General features: G+C 37.0%; 3 protein-coding genes across 3 annotated transcripts; 2 read left to right on the top strand and 1 right to left on the bottom strand.

Moving 5' to 3' along the window:
• Positions 1-19: 19 nt before the first annotated feature.
• Positions 20-7,147, top strand: LOC131782441 (zinc finger MYND domain-containing protein 10-like). Its single transcript, XM_059099174.2, has 16 exons — positions 20-139; positions 277-319; positions 457-522; positions 1,611-1,724; positions 2,275-2,328; positions 2,651-2,730; positions 2,897-2,960; positions 3,565-3,653; positions 3,764-3,804; positions 4,413-4,472; positions 4,704-4,786; positions 5,057-5,146; positions 5,534-5,659; positions 5,772-5,893; positions 6,261-6,386; positions 6,835-7,147. The coding sequence occupies exons 1-16, from the start codon at positions 30-32 to the stop codon at positions 6,902-6,904; spliced, it is 1,338 nt and encodes a 445-aa protein (XP_058955157.2). The 5' UTR covers positions 20-29; the 3' UTR covers positions 6,905-7,147.
• A 2,096-nt stretch (positions 7,148-9,243) lies between these two features.
• On the top strand, positions 9,244-15,009 carry LOC131782414 (high mobility group protein B1). Its single transcript, XM_059099149.2, has 5 exons — positions 9,244-9,379; positions 9,890-10,209; positions 11,874-12,116; positions 12,635-12,803; positions 13,778-15,009. Exons 1-5 carry the CDS (start codon positions 9,373-9,375, stop codon positions 13,828-13,830), a joined length of 792 nt encoding a protein of 263 aa, XP_058955132.2. The 5' UTR covers positions 9,244-9,372; the 3' UTR covers positions 13,831-15,009.
• Positions 15,010-17,286: 2,277 nt separating this feature from the next.
• Positions 17,287-18,308, bottom strand: LOC131782433 (protein BTG1). Its single transcript, XM_059099167.2, has one exon. It carries the CDS (start codon positions 18,071-18,073, stop codon positions 17,570-17,572), a length of 504 nt encoding a protein of 167 aa, XP_058955150.1. The 5' UTR covers positions 18,074-18,308; the 3' UTR covers positions 17,287-17,569.
• Positions 18,309-20,228: the final 1,920 nt, after the last annotated feature.

Below are 20,228 nucleotides of genomic sequence, written 5' to 3' on the forward strand. Positions count from 1 at the left end.
ATTTCCATGACGGCAATTTTCAAAACAAAATGGCGGGCAACTCGAACTTGGAAACGAAGCAAGTTTTGTTAGCTTCAGAGGCAGAATTGTACATAGAGGAGCTAAAAACTTATTCTTTGAAGGAAATAGGAAGTCCAAAGTGAGCTTATATTAAGTTTTATTTAAGAGCTTTGTGCACTTTACTTCAGATTTTGATCACTCAATTTTTTTAGTAAGACTTGTTGCTATAGGAAGGTATATATATTATTAACTAATTTGTCCTTCTTGTTTTTACAGATGGATGAGTCAACATGAATACATAGAAAAACTTAACATGCAGGTGAGATTGTGTGCTTAGTTGATAGCCCTTAGGCAAATCATTATTGGGTAAAACATCTGTTAAATACCTGTAAATTGTGCAAAATTAGATGAAAACCTAAGGGCTTGCTAAAGATTCTTGTTTTATTTGTTTAACAGGCCATCATAAGTGCTTCGTCGCAGGCAGATGAATTTATCAAGGAACTGCTGATAACCTTGGAAAAGGTACCCACTCAAAATCAACTGAATTTATTCATAGCATTTGTTTATAACAAATAATATTAAATTGGTAAAAAATAATTACTTTGATAATTAATAAATAATTAGTTTCATGAATATGTTATTATACATTTGTATGATGTATATTTGTAAGAATCATAGCATTTCATGAATAGCTGTTACTTGAGCCAGAGGCACTACTGCAAGCACACACTCATGAGTTCCAGACTTTTAGATGTTGACCTTCAACTTCCAGGATCTGCTGCTGAATGCTAATGCTAATTCCCCCCTCAAGCTGCTACATATTTCCTTGCAAATTAGTTGCAACTGTGCACTCTTGGCAGACTGGGGAATGGATTGTGTCAGTATTATGATCACAATCTGATTTAAAACCTTATGTTTGAGACCAGGGCTAGCCAATGTTTGTGATCTAATGGGCAAGTCACTTCATTCTTGCCTCCTCTCTGTCATGTCCTCCTTACGCCCTAACATCAGTATGCATATTCTCCATACTGTTTTGTATACATTCCCTAAGACACTGACAAGAAGAGTTTGTATAACAATCATGAGCTTCTTTATTTGGTGATCATTTCCTTTATTCTCATAACCTTCATGTTTGATTCAGGGGTAATACTGTATCTTTCCTCTAGTGGGGCTTTTCTTGCTCCAAACATTCGGACAAGGCAAGCTTTCTTTTTTAAGAACAAAGTTTATTAAGCAACTCAATGGTGTAATTTTTTTTAAACTCTCACATGCTATGAATAAATCTATTTTTAAGTACAAGCTGCACATAATTATGATACAAACAAAAACCATTCCATCTAGAGAATAACCATAGTAGTCGTGCTAATTTTGTATACAAAGGTATATTACAACCCTGTAAGGAGAAATCAGTTGTTAGTCACTCTTTTGAGTTAAAGGCTGGGATAAAAAATAGGGGAAGAGGAATAACCTGAGGTAACAAGCATACCATAAATACTCTCAACCATTTAATGCTTGGAATTTCAAAGCAAGGATGAGCTCCAGCCAGATTAGTTGCACAGCTCCATTGCTGACTTTGCTTAGTTTACCTTGGTTGCTTTTCTTGCAAACAGATCCCTGTTCTGATTCACGAGTTGCTAGCAGTGGAGCTTTGGAAAGACAAAGTGTTTCCAAAAATCTTGGAGTTAGGCTTCAACCCAACAACAACCTTACCTATTTACTTTGTGGTAAGTTTTACAATCATGCTCATTTTCACCTGATGGTATAATCTTTTAAGAATTCTTTTGAATATTTAACATTCCTTACAATCTGTACTAGTTTTAGGTATTCCTGTTAATTTGAAATTTGCATCTGGAAGACATTGTTGCATAACGCTTAGCAAGCTGAATCCTAAATTGATAGGTTCTGGGCTTGAGCCATCTACCTGTAAGTGGGATAGACATAAATACTCTCAGTCACTTTGGGCTTCAAAAAAAAAAATGGGCAAAGAAATGCATGCTATTGTGGGCCATTTATCCCCTTGAGATAATAACAACATAACCTAAGATCTACAAACTAAGATCTTCTACAGTGTGAAAGGTATTGATCATTGTGAAAGTTGTGACTAACACTGCTTCTCGGCAGCTCAAAAATCTCCTAACTTAAAAAAAATGTTTTGTGGTATTGCAATGATAAATTGGAAAGCAGCAGAAAAGAAAAATACTGCTTGATGTGTTAGTATTAATTAAAATTATATTTGAGTTTTAAAAAGGTTGTCATTTTTTTGTCATTTTGTAGCTTTTTCATGAAGCAACAGTCATAAGCCTGCTGGAAACTATTCTTTATCATAAGGTAAGGTTGAGAGTGGTATCATCTGTCCTTCAACAGACCATAAGTCAATTGAGAACCAATCAAAATGCATGTATATTGATTCAGCTTTTCCTATAAATAGCCCTAGTATGCAAGCAAGTCTTTTGTGTTGCTGCCCGAGATCTAGGTTATTACTGGTACTTTAAAAATTATGGTAACTGGAAAATCAGATCTATTGGAGAGTAATAGGTGTTTGCAATTTGTGTCTTCGCAATGCAAATCCTCTAGAATTATCAATTTAAAGTGAAAGCTTACAGTACAGACCTCATACTTTTTTCATAAGGGGTATATATTGTATCCATAGGAAGCATGTGAAGCAGCTGGTGACAGCATTCTTGACCTTGCTGATTACTGCCTCAGAAGAATATCACTACTTATTGCACAGTATGTACCACATATTGGACTGTTTTTAGGGAACATCAGTGATGTTTTTTAAATCATATTTGTCAGTTTGTGTTATGCTCTCAATTTAATATGATTCTTTTTGGCAAGCTTTGAAACAAGCAACTGATTTTTTATTGATTGTAAAACTTTAAACCCATACTTACAGACATGATGAGGTTTCTAGTAATGGAGAATTGACAGATTCCAGTGATGATCTTTCAAGCATAGAGGTATTTTGTTATTTAACCATATGAATATTATGTGCTAAAATAATAATTGGGTAATATATTCACCACTTCTTAACGCTTAAACCCCTAAGAATAACCAACATCTAAATTGTCCTTACAATATCTTCCCTGAATCACACATTGAGGCCACAAGAATAAAGGAAATGATACCAACTAAAGGACCTCTTGATTGTTGAACAAATTCTCCTTATCAGCACTGAAGGAAATGTATCAAGGAGAGTATAAAGAATGTAGATAATGATGTTAGGCATCACATTTTTAGCACAGAATTTTGTTAGCCACAGAAGTCTTTGTTTCCTAATGCCTATCTGACACTTTGAATAGAGAATTGGCCACCATAAAGAGTTAAAAGGCTGACATTTTGAGTGTCAGCCCCTCATCAATTGCTCTGACGAAGGGCTAACACTTGAAATATCAGCCTTTTAACTCTTTATGGTGGCCAATTCAAATTTTCAATTCAATTGTTAACACTAAATTACCTGCTATACTCTCCCACCAACACAGCACTGCAGTTTGTTTAGAAACTTACCCCCTCTATGGCCTTGAAAAGTGACTTTGTAAGAAAGTTTTCTCTCTTTTCTTTCAGGAGTTAAAGAAGCAAGATAAAACAATATTCTTTACTGTTTGTGTCAAGTCTGTGTCAATTCTTAGATACATCACAGACTCTTTATCAAGGTAAGGTGAATTACAAATTAGACAGAAAATTTGACTTTTTAAACTTTTTTTCCATTCACTTGCCAAACTTTCATAAGGCCTGTGATGGTAAAGATCTGCTTTTTTTGTAGTCTACCTCTGAGTGTCACGACAAGGCTACTTAACACACACAGTAAGTGTCAACTGTTTGTTACCCTGTCTCTATTGTCATGATAGTACTTTGACTAAGAGGAGTACAATTTGGTCTGTAATCTTACAACTGATTGATAATTTGTTAAACCTTCACACCTTCACTTCAGCAAGCTTTTTCTCCAAAACATTCTCTATTCATTTCTTAAAGTGCTTACAAGGAGAAATAGTTTAACAATGAGGAACTTGTCTCATTGGTGATCATTTGCTTTATTCTTGTGACCTCAATGAGTGATTCAAGGGTGATATTGTAAGGAGAAATTAGATGCTGGTCACTCTTAGTAGCTATAGGGTTAATCCAGAGTATGATCACAGTCAGAATAATATTGGCAGCAAGGATTCTTGTTACCAATTAATTAAAGCTATGACAAAATTTAAGAAGCAAAATATCCCTTGATAAATACAATTGTAATGATTAGCTTGAATTTTTCATAAAGAAAATGAACTCAATAGGCTATATAATTGTTCAGTGTATGTCAAATACAAGTGTTTTTCTTGTCATGTGCTTGAATATGTAGAGAGATAGCAGTTTAACTAAGAGAATTAAAGACACCCTTAAATTCAGTTTTTTTTTCTGTTTCACACTTGCAGATACCCCTGTAGTGCTTGTTCAGTTGGTAGAAAATCCTCCTTGGATAAAAAGAGACAAAGGTGACCCTTTTCATAAACATTTAGAGCTGCTTTTTAAGAATTATTGGGTTGCAACAGTGGGAAAATAAAGACCATGCAAATAAACACCCTAAATGGCAAGCCATTGCAGCAGCTTATGCCAGTTCACAGTCTCTAATAACTTCAGTCCTGCTTGTATGCCTGTATAAAGGTGAAATTATGGTGTGCATATTTTATGATCTATTTTAATGGTTTCACATTTTTGAACTCCAGGAAAATTGAAGAAATTCATTGATAATGCTTGGAAAGAGATATCAGAAAGAGAAAGACTTCAGCTTAGCAAAACAGAGGGACAAGTAAGTTTTTCCTTTCACTCACAAGATCTCATTTATTTACTAAATCTCCTTTCTATTGGTCAAACAATAATTATGATGTTAGTCTTGGAAATTTGTTATTGGATCAACTGATAATCTCCTAATTTATATTTTCCTTTATGCTGATCACTTTTATTCTAGTTCTAGTCTCCGTTTGGAATCAATTTGTTTCTAACAGAGAGATCATGCATTAGGATTTTGACCAAAAAAATTCAAGATTTTGTGTTTTTAAAATTTGTGTTTTATCCCTAGGTCTGGCTTGCCATTCATCAACTTCTCATGAATGAAGACTGTCAAAGAAAGTATGAATTTAACTCTTATAGCAAGGAGCAAATATTAAAGGTAATTGCACTGACATCTTTTTTTTATTTAGCAATAACTATATACTTGGTACAGTCTGGGCAGATCCAGTTGGAGGGGAGGTTCAAAGGCTCCAGAACTCCCCCCTCCCCCTCTCCCTCAGACCAATGGGTTTCCTTTTACTACTTGTCTGTCATCAAAATGTTGGCAGTGACAGGATCAACTGTTAATACTCAACATAGAGCATTTAGAATTAACATGTCTTAAAATATTTCTTAACTTATTTGGACTATAATCAAAGTTTGGATTTCCTCCCCTACCCCTACATAAAACTTCCTAAATCCACCCCTGTGGTCTTAATCAGCAGCTTGACTGAAAGGTGATGTCCATATTGTCGTTGACAATTGATTTTCTCGACTTTATTTTCAGCTACGAGGTTTTATGAATGAGGTTCTTCTGGATCAGATTCCCAGTTTGATTGATCTGCAACGATACCTTGAGCAACTGTCCATCATGGAACCACCAGCAATAAAAAAGGACATTATTTTAGAACAGGTAAATGAATTGTGCTTGATTTTAAAAGCCAAACGTTTTGTTCACTTTCTCTGATCCCCTCTCTCATTATTATTTTTTTCTAATTTATAAAAAAAAAATAAAATAAAACCAGGTTCCAGAAATTAGAGAGAAACTTTTAAAGGATAATCAAGGCAAATGGGAGAGGTTTGCAAAATACCAGAAAAAGGCTTTCTTTTCGCCATCAGCGGAGGATATTAAAAAGCAGGCTAAAATGTGAGTATACTTGACAATAATTATTTTATACTTCATAACTCCAAATCTTACAATTATGTTATTGAAAAAGATGTTTAAAAACCTTTTGATGTACTTGAATGATAACTGTGCTGTCTATTAGTTCGGCTAACAAAATTACTCGTTTAAAGCGGAGAGCACTTATTTTAAATTTTGGCTACAGGAGGAACTCTTTTTCAAAGGGGTACGCTTGTTGGGTTTGTGATTTGAGTTAGTTGTTAGTTCTCTTTTTGCTCCAAAAGTTTTCTCGTGGTTCTTCTCTTTTCCTCACTTTGCGAAAACCAATACTCCACATTGCGCTTTCTTCTCAGACTTAAAGGAATCTTGATGTGGATCTGTCTGTTTTTAGGTGGGCAGATACATACAATTTGGACATGCTGGAAGAACTTGTCAGCGAGCCTCCAAAATGTGCCTCGTGTGGTCTGCCAGCGACAAAGCGGTGCTCAAGATGTCAGACTGAATGGTATTGCAAGAGGTAAAATGATAGAGAGGTTATTATAAGCAAACGGACGATAGCCGGAAGTTGAGATTCCATTTCCCTAGCGCTGACTACGGATTTCTGGCTGGATTACTTTCGAATATGACCGTACTTTGGTTTTTATTTACCACGCTTCTGGTTGGTCAAGAAAACCCGCGCCTTTCTCAACCAATAAGAGTTAAAAACCTACCACCCACTTTTTTCCCGCGCTTGTTGCCGGTCACGTGTATGAATTTTGAGTTTTGATTCGCTCCATGTGAACGCCTTTGTGCCTTTGTTCTGATTGACTATGATGATGGTTTTTCATTTTGCCTAATGGCAATCTTTTTATCAATAATCGCCGATATAAACCTAACACCTCACATGCATGAATTTGCCAGACTGACTTTAGTCTACGGTGTATGGAAATTTTTACTTCTGTTAACTTTGGCTTTTTTCCTCTTAGGGAATGCCAGGTGAAACATTGGAGCAAACACAAGCCTGCTTGCAATCTTGTCGTCAAGTCAAAGACATAACCAGCAAAGACGTTGTTCGTATTGAACATTTTACATTGGGGACACCGTCGTAAAAGTTTCAAAGTGGATTATCATTGCAGAGACTATAACCAGTCGCTGGTCGGGAAATGAGCCCATGATGTCGGGACTCGGTAGAGCAGCAGAAATCGAGCCTGATTCTTCTTACCTAAAACTTTAAGCATTCGAAATTGTAAAATATGTGAATATTTCTTACCAAGGAATAACATGACACTCATACGTATCGTGCTGGTTTATTTCAGTGATTTTGGTCATTAGCCGGGAGGGGGGAGTCCAAGGACACCCCACCCCCCTGCGGTGAAATGTGTTGGGACGCAGTTGCTTAGCGATTAGCACTCAGGACTCCGGGACGAAACTAGCGGGTTAGAACCCTGACTGGATCATTCCAATGTGTTCTTACTCTCGTAGTGTCTGTTTCTCTTTAAGGTGAGGGTTAACCTGCAATAGCATTCCAGCCTGAGGGGGGAGGGGTGGAAGGAGTAGGTAAGCAATGCTACTGGTAGCTTGATGCCAGAAAAAGCGGAATGAGTTTCCATGGGTCATTTGGTTTGTAAGCTGACTTAATTGGTATCTATTCACATTTGAGGTGATTGTTCAGGTTTATACTTCGAGCCAAAGCCCCTGTTGTTACGACCTAACGTCGAGTTAATGTTCCGTTATTGGTATCAATAATAGAGATTCGCCTCAACTGCCTTAAAACGGCAGGTGCTTCAAATATAGAATACGGCTTCCATTCTTTCGTCTCTTGGGTTTCTTCGTAGCCCATCCGTCATGGAATAGGTAGCGAAGTTTCTCGACATTTTTAATTTCCATTCCCTTTGGCGAAATAGCTAGCCACACTGACCCTGGTGAATTTATTTAAGAACGAACAAACCTTGGCCTTGATCATCCCTTCGCTCACCTTACCCTCGTTGCGTTTATCAATTTATACAGACAAGATTCTTCCCTAATGTTCTTGAAATCACATGATTTCAAGAACAATTTGGAATAAATAAGCAAGAGTAATCATTATCAAGGACCAACAAAATTACATGCGCCAGTAGGGCGATTTCTATTTAAAGACTTTGGAGAAAAGGATTACGAGTGTCTGTTTAAGACCGACAAGGGCACGAGAAAATCACGTGATTACTTATTTAAAATAAACTTGAGAGGGTTTTTCATAGATAACGCAAAACCAAAGCATACGAATCTCTTGCAACTGAATAATTCAATTTGCGATCGGTGGAAACAAACGCATTCGATAAAAAAAAAAAAAAATGTCTCAAACTTTCTTCACAGCAAGAAGGGTCAAAGGCCTTGCTAAATGGATAGCTGCCTATGTTGACGTACAAAAACAATTTTCTTCACTGTATTACATTATTGCATAATGTTAAGTGAAAACTGCATTTCTCTTATTAGCCAGTCGGAACAAAGAAAATTGTTTCGTGTATATAAATATAGACAAAATTGACGTGTAAATTGATGTGACCTCTGACCCCATCCTGAGTGCTGATAGACACGTTGATAGGTCGCGTGACTTCCATTAGCAGAGAGCGCATTCCTTAGTGATGCTAATCCAACTGGTACAAGCCTGTGGCGTCTTATTAGAATCTACAGAAACCGACAGTTTCTGTCGCACCCCAAGGAAAATTAGCGCCTACTGCGTAATTTTTTTTACTGAAAAAGACAACATTTATTTTATTTAGTCACACTAGAAAACTTTGTAGGTGGTAACTGCCTAACCTGCACGATTTCGTCAGAAAACCCTGACGACTGATAAATTCAAGCTAAGAAGAGAAATTCATGAATCATGTTCTAATCATTTAAGGCAGAAAAAAATCGGATAAAAAGTGAAAGGCAAATGAATATCTCGAGTCTTTGCTTTAAAGCCAGTTACTCTTGAGTTCATCGTGAAAACTAGAAAACTGGAGCTAAAGGAGCGGGGTGTGAAGAGTGAATCGGATTCGTGGATTCCAAAATACCATGAATCGTGGCTGAGCTAAAAATTTTAGAAAGGATTCGGGATTCTCTCCGATGATGAGTTAATACCCGCCCTACCCACGCCCCACCCTCCCTTGAAAGGCGTAGTGAACTGGCGGGAAGGACTGTTTGTATAAATCTAAGATGGGATCAGAGTGGGATTAAGACGAAACCATTCTTTTAATAGACAAGGTTTTGTTCGTAGAATTAGTGTCGAGACACTGCAATGACAATGACAAATAGCCCAGAGCACAGATTAGAAAACATAGAAAAGTTGGTCTGCTGCGCAAGCGCAGAAGTGTCGCGTCAGCTCAGCGACCTCGTGTTTGTCTTCTTGTCTCTTACAAGCGTCTCTTCCCTTGTGCTCTTATACTAAGAGAAGCAGTGAGGTAGTGGAAAAGACCTTAGCGGATCGACAGTTTCAGCCGCGCAAACTCGATAAAAGCAAAGAGGCAAATCGTTCTACACCTGAAAAGCGCAAATCCGGCAAAATGGAAGGTAACCTTGGGATTTTGTTGCATTGCGCCTCTTTTATTTTCAAATCTCAGTCAAACTCTTATGAGGGACTCCATGAATTGTTCTCCCTTGTTGTCTTATATTTCTTACAAGCCTCATACGAGGCCTTATGAAGCATATAGGACATATGGAAGTGTGCACGACCGTAGTCAGCTCAAAAATTTATTCGGTTTAAACGACAAAATACGATCCGATAGACCCTACATTTGTATTTTAAGCTCTTCTTCTCGGATTAAACGGCGGAAAATGTCTGCTGCGTTTAATTTCAAAGCGATTTCTACGAATTTCTTTATTCAAATTCGCGCTCAGAGAATACACCGACTACTATAAATTATGCCTCGGGGACTTACCGTTGCCTACGCTTACCTAAAATTTCGACCTTTACTGCCATTTTATCGATGGAAAGGGCTAAAATTTGGAGACAAATGACACTTTTAAGTCGTTACGACTAGGAAGACGCGAAGACATGATGTTGTTCTTCTTTACTCGAAGGAGCGAAGTCAAAGAAAAGGTCCGCGGAGGCAGCATTGTCCAAGGCCAAACCGAAGAAAGCCAAGACTGTTAAAGATGGGAAAAGAAAGAAGGCTAAAGGAGACGGACCCCAAGTGAAAAGGGCCTCCTCTGCCTACATTCACTTCACCACAGATTTTCGAAAGAAGCTCAAAGAGAAATGCGAGAAGAAGGGCGATTCTCTTCCAAAGGCGAACGAAGTCGCGAAGATGGCGGGCGAAGCGTGGAAAAATCTCACGGATGAGGAGAAAAAACCGTACAATATTTTGGCCCAGGAAGACAAAGAGCGCTACCTGAAGGAGGTTAGTAAGCACTGTTGGCAAAACAAAGCTCAAACGAAAGGTTAAATTACTCATTCTTCGTGAGTTCAACATGGCCGCCACCTTACCACTGTTCCTTGTCTGTGTAAGTGTTGACGTCACGTGATTTTAAGTTTCTAAGGAAGGTATGAACTCTTTCAGGAGAATTTTCTAATGATTTCAAAATTTCAAATTCTTTAATGTCACAATGCGTTTTGATTTTGTGTATGTGTAAACCTGTTATTTTGAGGTAAAAGCTTTTTTTGCAAGAATTTGATTGCATATATGGAGATCATACAGTGAGATACCTATGTTCCATTTTCTTTTCTTAAAAAATAAATTTCATACAAAGGTTTTTTTCCCAGTGATGTTAGGCTAAAATTTTTGTTTTTTGATTTTTTTTTTGCACCACATGAGTGTAGAAATATCTCAGTGAAATCTAGTTTCTCAGAATTTAATAACCAAATGGGTCAAACTTGACAGAAAGACTTTCACAAGTTTGAGTTTTGTAAAAATTAGGAAATTCTGTGGCCAAGTTACAATGGGTAAAGAAGGAAAGACTGTGGGAGTCATAAAGATTTGAAATGAACAGTTAGACGGTAGTATTGCAAATTCATAACCTAGTTCATTTCATTTTTGTGATGTTTTCAGTTAAAGTTGGAAAGACTTTCAAATCATAACACCTTGGAATTATATTTTATAAGCAAAGCATAGCAAAATCTTAAACAGAGTTAGTGACTGACATAAAGTTTGTCTCATGCAATAGTATTAAAATTTTTGGCTGAAATTAATTTTGATATTTGTTATATGGACTTACACCTCAAAGAAAATTTTTTGTGTCATATTTTTGCAATATTTTAACTATATGTCCAAAAATATGTTGAAATTTACCACTAGACTCCTTTTAAATTCCATTTTAGTTAACCCAAAGTGAACCTTTTTTCAAATATTTCATTATTTGGGACATATAAATTCGTATAAGAACATTTAATACTTTTTGCAACGCCAAACTTTTAACATATATAGAAGATTCACTTTCCTAGGGTTGTTATATGAAAATGTAATAGATGCATGATCTGAACTGAGCAGGCAGCTGATTTGATGAATGCTTGCAAAACAAAACAAACACGCCCTTCCAGGTGGGTTTAGGGGGGCATACTGCCTTGAATAAAAATTGAAATTTGAAAATCTGTGAGATGTGATTTCTAGGAGTCTGAGACATATTTGACTTTGGGAAAACCTACAAACTTATTTCTTGTCTGATCACAATTCACAAATGGCTTGACAACAAGTAGGTTTAGCAACTTTCTGACTTCGAATCAGAACTCTGCCCTTTTATTCTTTGGTCCTGGAAATCTGTGTTGAAATCTACCTGGCAGCACTGTACATGTTATGGAAAACCACAAAATATTTGACTTCATTTCATAATATCATTTTCCAGTTGTGGAAAGTTCTTCAATTTAAGTGTGGGTAAGAGAAAAAGAAGGAATATGATAAGAAACAATTTTTCTGTCAAAAAAAGTATATACTTGAGTAGAGAGATTGTTTTTGATTGCAGAAAACATCTGAAAATTGGAGAAAAAAAAAGCTTCAAACAATCATGTTATCTGAAATTTAAGCTTGAAAGGGTATGAACCCTGATATTAAGTCTTTGTCTATCTTCACAGAGTGGTAAACTTGCCAAGAAAGAATCAGATAAACCAAAGCGTGCTCCCACAGCTTATTTCATTTTCCTTGCTGAATTCCGAGAGCAAATGAAAGGGAAAAAGATTGATGATAATCAGAAAATTCCTGCCTTGGCTGGAGAGAAGTGGCGAACCATGACTGACAAGGACAAAGAGAAATACAAACAGCAGGAGGCAGTAGCTAAAAAGAAACATGAAGCTGCAATGGAAGAGTGGAGGAAGAAGGTAAGTGTTTGCTAAAATCTTGAAATCATTTTTACTTCCACACTGAGAGATGCTCTGTAAGTTCCACATTGAGAGATGCTCTGTAAGTTCCACATTGAGAGATGCTCTGTAAGTTCCACATTGAGAGATGCTCTGTAAGTTCCACATTGAGAGATGCTCTGTAAGACTCAAGTGTCAGGCCCAAAAACACAACATGGTGTGCCTGACAGGTCTCGAACCTAGACCTCTGAGAGTGCAGTATGCAAACAACCAGCCCACCAACCTGTTGTTAACCTTTTATCTCCTAAGACTGATTGTTAATTCTTCCCTTTGGTTGCTGCACATTTCCTTGAAAATTAGTTATGAGAATTTGGTGTTGGATCACAATAAAACTTCTACCTAATATGTTTGAGTACTTTCATCACCTTTTTGATGGATCATGCATGGATATTATAGGGACAAGTTTCATGTTAATTGTCGCTGAGAGTGGAAAGGTTAATTTGGTAACCTGTTTTTTTGTATTGTCATTTTATTCATAGAATGCTGGAAAGGAGGTAGCAGCCCCACCAAAAGCAAAGTCAGAGAAGAAGAAGCCTCCACCTAAAAAGGAGGTTGCTAAAGCATCAGAGTCTGAAGAGGAGGATGATGAAGATGAAGATGATGATGATGATGATGAAGAGGAAGAAGAGCCTGAAGATGATGATGATGGTCTGTTGACAACAGTTATAGATTTAAACAGAATAAGAAAGATTGTAAATTTTAACTTGGTTATGAGAAGGAGAAAACATTTTTTTTTCGTCTTGTCACAAGCATGGGTTAAAGAAAACAGTTTGAGTCCCAATGAGGAATCAAACCGCTAACCTACAGATTCCAGAGCATCAGAGGGCAGAATTTAAAGGTTTGAGGTTGCACTCCTTGTGAGATGTATAACCTTAGACCTTGCTTCCATGCTCAGAAAAGTGACAATTAATAGCATACCAAAACTAAAACTAAAAATAAAAAAAAACTTACTGTATAACTAAAAATGGGCACTAAAAAAATAAGTTTTCTGGTTTTTTATTTTTTTTAAAAATTGCAACGGTTTCAGACTGATTTATAGATTGAGCCAAGAGTGGTTATAGTGAGGCCTTATTTTACATTTTTGAAAGCTCCAAGATGAAAAAATAGTGGAACATCCTAATAATGGAGTCCAAATTTGTTCTCTGGCAAGCTGTGTCAGCTGGCAAGGTGAAACTAATCATGTGTTTCAGTTGACAACTGAAATGCGTGCCCTTGGAAGAGTCATCGGTTGCCTTTTTTGCATTTACATTTTATCACAGTATTATTTCTAGGACTGCAAAGGAGAGGTACCTAAAGCTTTATACTAACCAGGCTCTATCTTTACTCTTGTGCCACTGAAGTTTTCTTTGTTAAATTAATCCCACTTCAGGGGTTTCAATAAAATCTGACTACCGCAGCCAGTAAGACCTCTTATCACTGTCTGTTTAGTCTGCAAGCAGGTTCTTGTGTTTTTGTTTGGGTTACAGCTCCTTTTCATGCACAGCTGCCTATTATACCATTGGCAACTGCTTCTGGAAAAACTTTATCATAAACCCCTGACACTCTATCACTAGGCTAAATTGACATTGGCTAAATGTAATTACAGAATCAAATGTTTAAGTTAGCTTCGTTGTATTTTGCAGGAGATGATGATGAAGACGATGATGACGACGACGATGATGATGACGATGAATAAACAGATTTCCTTTGCACTTCCTCTGATAGCAAGAGATCCATCTTAGATTTTTATCCCACCATTTTCCTAGTTGACATTTGCTCTTTGTAATATGTAGCTTGTGATTTCAAACTCCAAGAGAATGTGTGAATCATGTGTACACCATGATTGTAGAAGTAAAAGACATTTTATTACACCAGTAGGTTTGCTTACTCCTTCCTTGCTTGCAGTTCTTATTTTGACATTCACTAAAGATACATTTAATCCTTTCACTCCCAAAATCTGATTGTTACATGTAATTCTCCTTCCCAGCTACTATAGATTTCCTTGTAAATTAGATGTGAGAATTTGTTGTTAGATCAAGGCAACAACTTCCAGCTGATAAGTTTGATTATTCTTTTAGAGTATTCTATCTCATTTGCTGGATTATATATGGATACCATAGGGAAAAGTTACATGTTAATCACTTTTGGGATTTAAGGAGTGAAGTGGTAGTGATAAAAGTCAGTTGTTTCCAAAGAGCTTTTAAAGCAGGGAGGGTGTGCATTAATATATCTTGTTCAGGTTGTTGTTTAAGTTAAGTAAAATTCTTAGTTTGGATCTCACTTGGTATTGAGCAGAAACCTTTTCATTTTTTGTTGCTTTGCAGTGTGTTTGTAACCATTAGTTTGGTCTTAAAGGCCTTGCTGCTAAAAAGTGAAATTGCATCTCACTATTATCCACAAGTGTGCCACTGTTTATAGCATTCCTTTGCGTAGTTATTTATTCAGACTAATTTAGCCAGACCTGAAAACTAATAATTAATATATACCTGAGTTAACAGTTATTTCACCTACGAAAGTTTACAGAGATACCTTTTGAATTTTCTCCCACTGACCCTTTTTGGTTAGAATACCAGAATGATTTTGTTTGAACTATCACAGCCTCCTCTCTCAATCTTCAACATTTCAGGTGTTTGCAGCATCATTTTCAAGGTTCTTTATTTCAGATAACAAGATTAGTCCCTCAGTTACAAAGGAAATGGGGATTTTGTGATTTTTGGATGTAGTTAAGAGATTGTTTATCCCGGAAAGGGAATCCCACGTTTCTTAAAGTTATTTCTGTCTCCTTTTGGCACCATTAGTAAACTAAGATATTTTGATTTTAGTTTGTACATGCATGTGTATGATATGTTTTAAATAAAGTTGTTCTTTTTCATTACTTTGTGTTATTTTTTACATAGACAGAGCTTCCTGAGTGACTTCTCGCAGGAACTATTTCTTGGACAGTGAAGTGTTTTCTTTTTTTTTTCCCACTTTTAATCAAATATAGAGGAATGGAAATGTTATTTTTGAGGATTGCATACCAGTGGATCCCATATCCTCTCCTTATTCTGCTAACTGAAAATATCAAGGTAACTACCAGATAAATTGAGTATTTTCATTACCTGTTTGCGAGGTAATGTATGGATATTATAGGGAGAAGTTACTTGTTAATCACCTCTGGCAGATCAGGGGTGAATGTACTTGATGACAGTGGCTTAAGGTATGTGTGGGTGGAAGGAGGAGAGTTACTAATTTTGGGCAAGCATCTGGTGGCTGTCTCCATCAAGGATTTTTCATAACACTGACCTGGAAACTGAGTCCAACCTATTTACCCCCAAGACCTGAATACAAGTAAATTCTCTTCACCATCTGCAGTACATTTTAATGACTCTACTTCTATCCCTGAATTGATATTTTTTTCTTTCATCATTTTTCTCTTTGAAAATGTTCTTGAAATTCCCTTTTGGTCACTATAGAGAGTGATCGAATGAATAATCTAAGAGTAGTGCGTTAACTACTTTAAATTTGGAAAATTCCCGAGTAATAGCTGACAGCAATGCAACACAGCTGACTGCTAATAATACAGTGTCAAGAAATACTCTCCGGATGAAGATCAAACTAAAATTGTCATTCATACCCATGTGTACAAATACCAGTTATCAATCCTCATTGCAAGCGCTCTCAGTGCACCCCAAACTTTTCAAACACATTCAGTTAGAACTGAACAATAGCTACGCAACATTTTTAGGCGCACAAAGTGTATTGTGTTTAATTAAGTGCAAGTGGAGATTATTTTATCACTTAATTTCAAAACTGATAGTAGCTGTTCTGTGTGGTGTCTTATGTTAAGTCTTCTAGAAGAACGAAGTTGGCTTAAATAGCTTACGAAGTGTTTTTAGTACTTATCTCATCCTGAGAATAAATTTATCAAGGCAGGTAAGGTAACTTTGTTTCCTTGTTCAGGGTAAAACCGCATGCGGTACGTACACTGTTTCCCTCCATACCTAGGCCTAGGGTTGTTTTTTCAGGACGGTTTTTTTTAAAGCCCTATTAAACCTCAACGAAAAAGGGAGCATTTCAAAGAACACTGAATTATTAGATTTCCTTCCCTTGCAAGACCTTCTTTGTGGCTTCTGCAACAACAACAACAACAACAAAAAAACACAATGCAGCCAAGAAAACAAAAGAACTCTACATGTGAACAATATTTTGTTTAGGGCGTTCTCGCACCTAAAGTTAGCACAAGTGTTTAGGGCGCCCCATCTTAAATAATTTTTTTAAAGCACAAAACAGAATCATCCCTCACAGATTATGTCCCAAAATCATATATTAAGACTCGACGGTCTGCGCGCGAAACTTCGATATCGCGCAAAATTTACTGAGATCTTACTTGTAATCAAGAACATGGATTTGGTGTTCGGGGATGCCATGCGAGTATCATTATGTTTTCTTTCCGCGATAATACTCCTTCTTCTCGGCGGCACGCGATATTGTAAAACGTGACACATTCCTCTCAGCTGTTTAAGCGTCATCCGATACGTCACAGTAAATTCGCCAAAAATAGTAACAATGGACAAGAGCAATAACAGATGAATAAGGGGCTTCCACTGAGATGTTCGGATTTTTTGGGCGCATTGCAAATTTTTATCGCGAACGAACGTTTTGAGGAATGTTAAATGGAATAAATATTCAATTAGAGCCATAAAATGGTGTGTTTCGCCACGCATCACTGAAGGGTGTTAGGTTCATTGCATTACGTGTTTCTTCACATGATACGAAAACAGGCTAGTCCGTAGTACGAACTGCAACGAACAATTCTAATGTTAGCAGTGCCAATTCTATTTAAAAGCGTTGTAATTCGTAAGACTTACTAGTTCCTATAAGACCCCGTAAATTCAAAGAAACAAAACAATGTGTCCATTTACATCGCTTTGAGAAACACATGGTGAAATCAGGTGACTTGCCTTCCATCGGGACACTGAATAATTGAACAAAGACATATTCTAAATAAAAGTCCATAAATCCGCCAAAAGCCCTTTCGTTTTTAACTTCTCATTGCTTCAGATAAGCGAAATGTTGATAAATATGCCCGATATATTGCGTGTTGGTACGTTTCCAAAAGCAAATATACACTGCCAAAGAATCACCACAATAACACGTAAACGGCCTTGAATATGCTTCAGTGTTATCCAATTTATTATTGCTGTGAACAGCAAACTGTACAGACTTTTATACAAAATTCTATACAGTTAAAAATACAGGTCGTTGCTGTTATCTTACAAAATTCCCAGCCAAAGAAAAATTAACAAAGTCGAGCTTTCTTTATACACCAACACAACTTAAAAGGAATAAATTCGATCGAACGTGAAATTTACATATCTTTGTATACCCGAAAATTTTTTATATGCACACAAACATTTTTAACTTTAAGTTCTCTCTGATTTGGTTTTTTAACGCTAACATGGAATGCAAGACGATACTGGAAAACTGACCACATCCTTCGTGCAATTAAGGATATTCATGCTATTTCTCTTGGCTGGTCTTCTCTCTTGATTCCTTGAATTCAGTGCTTCTTTTGGCGAGGGCTTGCTTGTGTTGTTTTCTTGAGAAATCATTGATTCATCCAGGTCGCAAATTGATCCGTTTTCCCCAATTCGAAACGCCACTGATTTAGGGTCGATCCAAAGCGTTAGCTCATCGGGGAGAGCAAGATCGTTGTTGACAAGACCACAGGCTTGGGCTGCTTCAGCAAGAACGGGATCTAAGGAATGGTTGATTCTAATACAGCGAAACCCACTTCCTAACAAAGGATTCTGCGGATGCCAGTGATGCTTGTATCTCGCACACAAAATCTCCTTCGTCTTCTTGTGAAAAGCCTCTATCTGCTTCTCTGACAGCTTTGCACTCCCTCTCAAGATTTTCGTCAAAAATCTACAAGCCATTTCGATTTCGGTCTTCATGGTTTATGTCGAATAGAATGTTTATCCTTGAACGCACACAGTTTTCGTTTGCCCTCGCTGGTATTGTTCCAAATTAACCCCGTTCTTTCGACAGACAGTTTCTTTCTCGGTATCTCTATCACAGTGCTTTCCTAGAAAGCTACCAACCTTCTTAAACGACGATTTTCTCGCCTTCAAGATCGCCCTCAATTAAACCTCCTTTCAGCTATTCTTCGTATCGAAAATTTAGCGGAAATAATACTTTTATGCGTCTGGTAAAAATCCCTTTCCGTGACGTCATGTGTGTGACCAATCACAATCCAGCATGTTACAAAGGCTCTGAGTGGCGTTGCTAGGCAAGAGGTCGATATGTGAATAGTCTTTTGTTGTTTTTCGGTTTCGCTTCAGCTAAAAGGGAACTCTTTCGACTGACACCCAAACAACACGATTCTCCTCCAAATTATTTAATCTCATGACAATTTGGGCAGCATTTTATTTTTAGCGCAGTTTCTCGACAAATTATTCAGTTAAAGGTACAAATCTGCTCTTTGTTTTGGGACGTGATCAAACTTATTTTTGACAAGCTGTTCTAATTCATCCGTGACGTATTAGTAAACAGATGAAATCCTGATATCAAATCTCGAAAGAATACCATGTTCGACTTATTGTTTTATTGTTCTCTTTCTTCTCTACACTTTTTGATCTCTCACATAATTCCCAAGTCGTAACGTAACCCAAAAAGTCCGCGAAGAACCCCTGATGTCTTTAAGATCCCTGAGATGAAAGGGAAGCAATTTTGACCACACTTCTTGAATAATATATCATTTCTATGTCCGCAAGACACGCTTATTTGAACCCACACATGAGGTGCCTCAAGATTCAGTCTTTTGGTGGGTTTTCCGTTTAGCTTTTAAGACAAAGCGCTTGGGTTTCACGCACACAACATGCACGGATTAACGTTTTTGTTTAGCCTTTCAAAACGGTTTCAAAAAACCAGAAACCAAACGAAAAACTTCGGAGGGGTTTAAAGAAAAACAAAAGATAATGATATTGCAATTCAAGGCCAAATACTGCTATGAAGCAGTTTCGGTCTTAAGTCACTGGTCACGGGTGAATTGACCCAATTAAAAATATTGCGAAATGAATGCCATTATCAAGATAAAAATCTCGTGCCGACATGCCAAGTCAAAAAGCGATTGGTCAACACGGGGTGTGAGATGTAAATTACTCATCCGATCATTCGTGCAAATGGTTTTCCTTTATCTTCTAACGACAATGAACGCAGACAAGTAACTCATGCAGCTGTAACCTCTAACCTTAGGCTTCCATAAATCTTGAGAGCTGATTGCGTTGTTAAAACTATCATTAACCATACATCATATATTACCATCATCACCAGCACCATAGGAAGAAAATTGTACGCTTAAAATGAACCGAATCCCGCTTTACTTGTTGTAAATATTTTGAATGCATCTGTACACGGTCATTCTTTCAAACCCGCGGGTAATATAAAGATTAAGATAACCAGCAGGAGCACAGGCAAGTTACTACCAATAAGTGTATTAAATGAAAGTTCTCACATTTCACGATCGAAAGGGAATAGGGGTAAATCCCACGAGCGTCAAAAGTCTCGAATTTAAAAAAAGAAAAACGCTAAAAAATTTCGGAAAGTTTTTTTTTATCCAGATTTGTAAACAATGTCCAATATACTTTATTGCTGTAAGCTACTTGTTATGTTAAAAATACATCGCATGATCATTATACCACCCTTAGATTTTCGAGCACGTTTCAGTGAGAATCGATTCTAGACACCAGCTGATGGCGAGGAGATTGGACTGTCCCCAGTTATGGTCCCTTTCAAGGCTAATAAGCTTAACTTCGGAAACAATTTCGTCTTATAATTCGTATTTCTGACTGCTGGACCACAAGTTAGATGCTGCGCTTGTTTTGGGCAGACAAAATAGACCGAAAAGAATGAAACTGAAATCGTTTGTCTTGCAGTCAGAAAGTAGGAGGCTTTTTTTTTCTCTACGTTTTCACTCAAAGTACAGCTGTTCTTGTTTTTCCAAAATGTCGCTCGAGATTTAATTGTTTACAATGCGTATAAAATTTATACCATAGCTGAAGAGATAATTCGGAAAACAAGTCGTCATAACAGATGGCGAAAAGAAAAGGT

The sequence above is a fragment of the Pocillopora verrucosa genome, chromosome 14 (assembly GCF_036669915.1).
Source record: "Pocillopora verrucosa isolate sample1 chromosome 14, ASM3666991v2, whole genome shotgun sequence".
NCBI lineage: Eukaryota > Metazoa > Cnidaria > Anthozoa > Scleractinia > Pocilloporidae > Pocillopora > Pocillopora verrucosa.

Bases quoted from the DNA above. Each gene is read 5' to 3' on its own strand.
- LOC131782441 (XM_059099174.2), top strand. From the start codon at position 30: ATGGCGGGCAACTCGAACTTGGAAACGAAGCAAGTTTTGTTAGCTTCA. The intron at 140-276 runs GTGAGCTTATAT...TTGTTTTTACAG, and splicing joins AAGGAAATAGGAAGTCCAAA to ATGGATGAGTCAACATGAAT. The intron at 4,787-5,056 runs GTAAGTTTTTCC...TTTTATCCCTAG, and splicing joins TTAGCAAAACAGAGGGACAA to GTCTGGCTTGCCATTCATCA.
- LOC131782414 (XM_059099149.2), top strand. The intron at 10,210-11,873 runs GTTAGTAAGCAC...CTATCTTCACAG, and splicing joins AAGAGCGCTACCTGAAGGAG to AGTGGTAAACTTGCCAAGAA. The intron at 12,804-13,777 runs GTCTGTTGACAA...TGTATTTTGCAG, and splicing joins GCCTGAAGATGATGATGATG to GAGATGATGATGAAGACGAT.
- LOC131782433 (XM_059099167.2), bottom strand. From the start codon at position 18,073: ATGAAGACCGAAATCGAAATGGCTTGTAGATTTTTGACGAAAATCTTG.